The sequence below is a fragment of the Vicia villosa genome, unplaced genomic scaffold (genome assembly GCF_029867415.1).
Source record: "Vicia villosa cultivar HV-30 ecotype Madison, WI unplaced genomic scaffold, Vvil1.0 ctg.001531F_1_1, whole genome shotgun sequence".
NCBI classification, from domain to species: domain Eukaryota; kingdom Viridiplantae; phylum Streptophyta; class Magnoliopsida; order Fabales; family Fabaceae; genus Vicia; species Vicia villosa.
The window spans coordinates 193,550-198,533 of record NW_026705654.1 but is presented as its reverse complement, the minus strand read 5'-3'; the positions used below and the strand labels follow the sequence as shown (position 1 = coordinate 198,533).

At 34.0% G+C, this 4,984-nt stretch overlaps 1 protein-coding gene across 1 annotated transcript; it reads left to right on the top strand.

The window, feature by feature from the left end:
* Positions 1-3,305: 3,305 nt before the first annotated feature.
* Positions 3,306-4,418, top strand: LOC131635681 (F-box protein SKIP23-like). Its single transcript, XM_058906319.1, has one exon. The coding sequence runs from the start codon at positions 3,306-3,308 to the stop codon at positions 4,416-4,418; it is 1,113 nt and encodes a 370-aa protein (XP_058762302.1).
* The last annotated feature ends 566 nt before the right edge of the window (positions 4,419-4,984 follow it).

Sequence of the window (4,984 nt, the reverse complement as noted above, 5' to 3'; positions counted from 1 at the left end):
TTAAGGAACACGCTGATACAATTACATTATATGGCATATTTGCAGCAATTTTCGCAAGAAGTTATCTGCAACTGCATGGACAAGTCTTATACGTGTGTTTTGTTTCGTGATTCTGATTTGAAAAAGGTTTTCAAGTGTGAACTTAGTTATGCTAAGAGAGACCACTTTGTTGAGAGATACATTTGGAAGGGATGGCATGAGTTTATGAAGGAAGGATGCATCGAAGATGGTGACCGCCTAAGATTTATAATTTGTGACCAATCTTGCACATCGGTTGAACCTGGAACACAAATGGTTGTTGTGGCAGTGGTCAACAGAGCCAGAGGTGGATGAATGTGTCTAAATTTAAGGCAAATATGAGAATGAGAATATGTTGTGTTTTTGTTTTTGAATTATGGGTGTGTCGTTTAATTAGAGTTTCATTTATAAGTGTGTGGCAGTAAGTGTTGAATAGTTGTGGTGATGTGTTGGGTTTTTTTGGAAACAAGTATGATTTGTTTTTATCATGGGTGTCTATGTTTTGATGTAATTTGTGGGAGACCAGTGTTAGTTTGTGTATTGAATTCCTATTTTAATTGTATGGTGGTTATTGATATAAATTTATGTGGGTTTTAAGATATTCTATAATGGATGTTATTTATGTGGGTTTTAATTGTAGGTTATTTGAAGAATAAATCATCAAAATAATTCACAATAACACACAATCAAAACACAGTACTATAAATCCTAACTGCCAAATCATTAATTTATATCAACCATTTTGACTTTCCATGTTTTTTTATGGATAATTGGGTTATATTTTGTATAATCGTATGTATTTTGAACTCTTTGATAAAATTAACTACCAATTACTATACGACAGTTACAGACCAAATACACATAACGATTTTTTTCTAAATAGATAAATGCTAATTTTACACTTAATTTCACACTTGCAATGATAAAATACCATACATATATACTAATCATTTTTCAAATAGTTTTTCTCCACACTAAACCAATTGCATACATACGGTGTCAATTGCATACGGTGTAAATTGCAGATGTAAGCCTAGCATAGGTCTTCCAAATAACACAAAAATAACTCATGTTACGTCTGGATTTAACATATATGTACAACTGAATTAAGCTAACATCTGACTTGAACTCTCTTATATTCACATTCTCCTTCACAAGTTGACTTCATCTCTAATCAACATGCTGCATTGTGACCTATGGTGTTTAAAAAATGCAACAAAACTTAAGTGATTATCAATTTCAAATAATAGGCTCAGTATGATAAATTAGCATTGTTTTTGAAGTTGATATTGAACTCCAAATCTAAATTCACAGTTTTAACAAATAAACAAACATTTTGCTTTGAGACAAAATATTGCAGATTATTAGACTCAGTTTACACACTTCATATTACAACAATTTCAGTACTTGCATGATTACTAACATTTACATGTTTATCATTATATTGGATAATTTAAAATCAGAAAGAACAAGCTTCAGTTGAGTCTAAAAAGTTGATATTATTTAACTCAAATACACAGCTTGGCCATACAAAATAGTTCTAACAGTTAATGTACAAGACCTTATCTCAAATTTACAGTTTATCATGCTATCTCCTTGCATCTCATTCTGAACACCGGATATTTTGGTAGAGTTGAACAGTATCAGCTGATGCAAGACCTTAAGTGGGATAACCTTCATGAATTAACTCTATTTTGTTTACCCATGCAAGTCCTTATTCAAGATGTGTTTTCGAGTTCAAACACTCTAAGTATACTGTTTGCAGCCGTTACTTAACTGCAGGTTATTTGAAGAACAAATCATCAAAATAATTCACAATAATACACAACCACAACTTAAATTTGAATATTATCACAATATAAATTCCTCTGAAAAATAAACAATTCAATTGAAACCCTGAAAATTCAATTAAATTAAGATTATTTCACTATCTACCAATTCAACTCAAATGCATTTTTTATGAATTTCATAAAATATAAACCCTAATCCCCAATTCTCTAATTCCTGCATAAAAATTGAATTGAATCAACTTCAACTTAAAATACAAACCACAATCCCCAAATCACATACCAGCTTCAAATTAAAATACAAACCCTCATTATTAAATCAACTTCAACTGAACATACAAAATTAATATCCAATTCCATAATTTATGCAAATTAACTCAAATCAAGTTGATTTTGGAAAAATATAAAGATTGAGATGGATACGATTACCTGTGAAAAAATATGGCGTCGTCCCACTGTGAAACTTGGGGGGACAATAGCACAACGAAGAGGGAAATTTTTCGATACCCTTGGTTGAGGAGAAGGAGAAGAAGATGAAGAAGGAGGCCAAGGAGAATTTTTTGATACCCATGATAACAAAGAAGAAGGATGAACCGAATGGATGATAAGAAGTAGAAGGGGAGGAAGATGAAGAAGGAGGCCAAGGAGGTGGGTTTCAAACTGTGAATTTGGGATTTAGGAATTTCATCTCAGAATTGATTTTGTCAAATAATTTGTTTTTCAATTTAATATTAATTTTATAAAGGACTGATATGCAATAAATGAAAGTTTTATATAAATTAATGATGTGGTAGTTGGGATTTATAGTAGTGTGTTTTGATTGGCCAATTAAAATGACTACACCAATAAAATTAAAATGGCAACTTCGCCATAGAAGTCCCCTTTAAGTAGGGTAGATGCGTTGTTTATATGGTAGATATCAACTAAGTTGGTTTAAGATTACCAACTAAATTGATTTAACAGGTCATGTGAGTTGTTGTTTTATTTATAAAGTGAACAGACACGGTAGGGCGTGAAAATTAAGAGTAAGGATCCACTCCATTTCTTACATTCCATTTCTTTTCCATTACTATAGTTTTTTGTGTATATTACACGTATTTCTAAGACATGTAACACATATTTATTATTTATTTTACTTTATACATACAAAACTATAGTAATGGAAAAGAAATGAAGTGGATTCTTACTCGAAAATCAAAGGATAAAACATTTTTTCCTTTCATAAAAAGTGTTAATTATATAAATGAGTCTTTTGTATTTAATTTTTAATTAAAAAGGCCATTTCCACAACTGGACTTAATTTTTTTTATTAATTTAACTTTAATAGTGTAAGTAATTTTTTATTTTAAGGGCAATTTCGAGAATCCCTTTAATTTATATCAAAATATAGTAAATTCAACCTTCTAGAATTATTTTCTAGGGCTAATTTTTGTTGCTACGATGGAAGGAAAAAAACAGAGAAAGAAGAACGCGCAGCAGCCAACAGCAACATCATCCTGAATGGCGGACTCCGCCTGGGCCGATCTCCCAAAAGAGATTCTCAATCTCATCTCCAAACAGATCGAAAATGAACTCGATCTCGTTCACTTTCGATCCGTCTGTTCATCATGGCGTTCTTCTTCCATCCCAATCCCTCCCAACATTCTCTTCAAATTCCCACTCATCAGTTACTCCGATCGACCGGAGCTTCTCTCCGATATCATCAACGGCGAAAACAACACTCCGTTTTGCTATCTCTCCCAACGCTGTTTCTTGCTCATCAAGCCACCGCAACAACCACAACCACAACAAACCATGCAAACCATGCAACGTCCTTGGTTGATTCAAATCACCAAAAACACTCGCGGAAAAATCAAACTCTTCCCTCCGTTCATTACCTATCACTCGAGTTCTCCGTTTGTTTGTGATCTCCGCGTGCTTGATTTCAACGAATTTCCGGTAGTTCAGTTAGGATCAGATTTCATTGTTAACAATCAGCGTAGTAATTTTATTGCACCGGAAAAAGTGGTTGCTGTTCGGCGTCACGGAGAGAAACCTGTTGTGCTTGGTATAGTGAGAAATGCTTTCTTCCGGAAGGTGATTTTTCGTTACCACGACGAGCAATGGAAGGTGATTGAGAATATAGCTAAGCATGGAGATATATGTGTTTTTAAAGAGAACTTTTACGCGGTGGATGGATCCGGTCGGACGGTTACAGTTGAACACGATGATGACGGATCCGGTGTGGAGTTAGTTGATAGTCCTTTGATTGTTGGTGATAGGAAATTGCTCGTGGAGAGTGACGGCGAGTTGTTGTTGGTTAATATTTATGATTATCTTTGGTTTAGTGTTGCTGTGTTTAGGCTTGATGAGAAGGGTAAGAAATGGGTGAAGTTGAAGAGTATAGGTGATAGGGTTTTGTTTTTGGGGAATGAATATTTGTTTTGTGCGTCTGCTTCGGATTTGCGTGTTGGGAAAGGGAATTGTGTTGTGTTTATGGATGATAGGTTTCTGTCTTTTCAGAATAGGCAGCATGGGAAATGTGTTTATCATTTGGATCGATACGAGTTTTTGGCCGATTATGAAGAGTATTTCAACTTGTTCTCTCCACCGGAGTGGATTGTCAAAAGCTGAATTAGTTTATGTTGTTTGTTAGATTGAATACACTTTTCAATTAGTACTTACAAAAATGCTATAAATTGAAATGTTGTTTGTTACATTTACTATATGTTGTTATCAATAAGTAAGTATCTGGCCGGCCTTCTTATTTTTCACAAGCTCTTCCATTTAATTTATCATAAATGCTGCAAGCTATTCTAGAAATCAGGATGTATTGGGTGCATTTTGTTTTTAGGGGGTAACTTATATGATAAAATGTGTCGCGAGGGATTTATCACCGAGCAAAGTTGCGAAGAGTTTAACCCCTGGCAAAACATATCAAATCTTTGCATCCTATTTGATGCCTTCTCTGCACTCTATAGAAGTTTCTGAGTGGTTTATCACCTGGCAAAAAATTGTGACAAGCCTTATTAATTCTCCATTATTAAAAATCACGCAAAAAAGACACTTGTAGGGGTGAAGCAAGATAAAAGACCTCATCTAAAGAAGAGGAAGACAAAGAAGTAAATGGTACCTTTGGGACATGGAAAATAAGGACAGACGTTAAGGAAAACCGCGATAGGACGAATGGGAAGTAGAGC

Coding starts and splice junctions, on each gene's coding strand:
- LOC131635681 (XM_058906319.1), top strand. CDS start 3,306: ATGGCGGACTCCGCCTGGGCCGATCTCCCAAAAGAGATTCTCAATCTC.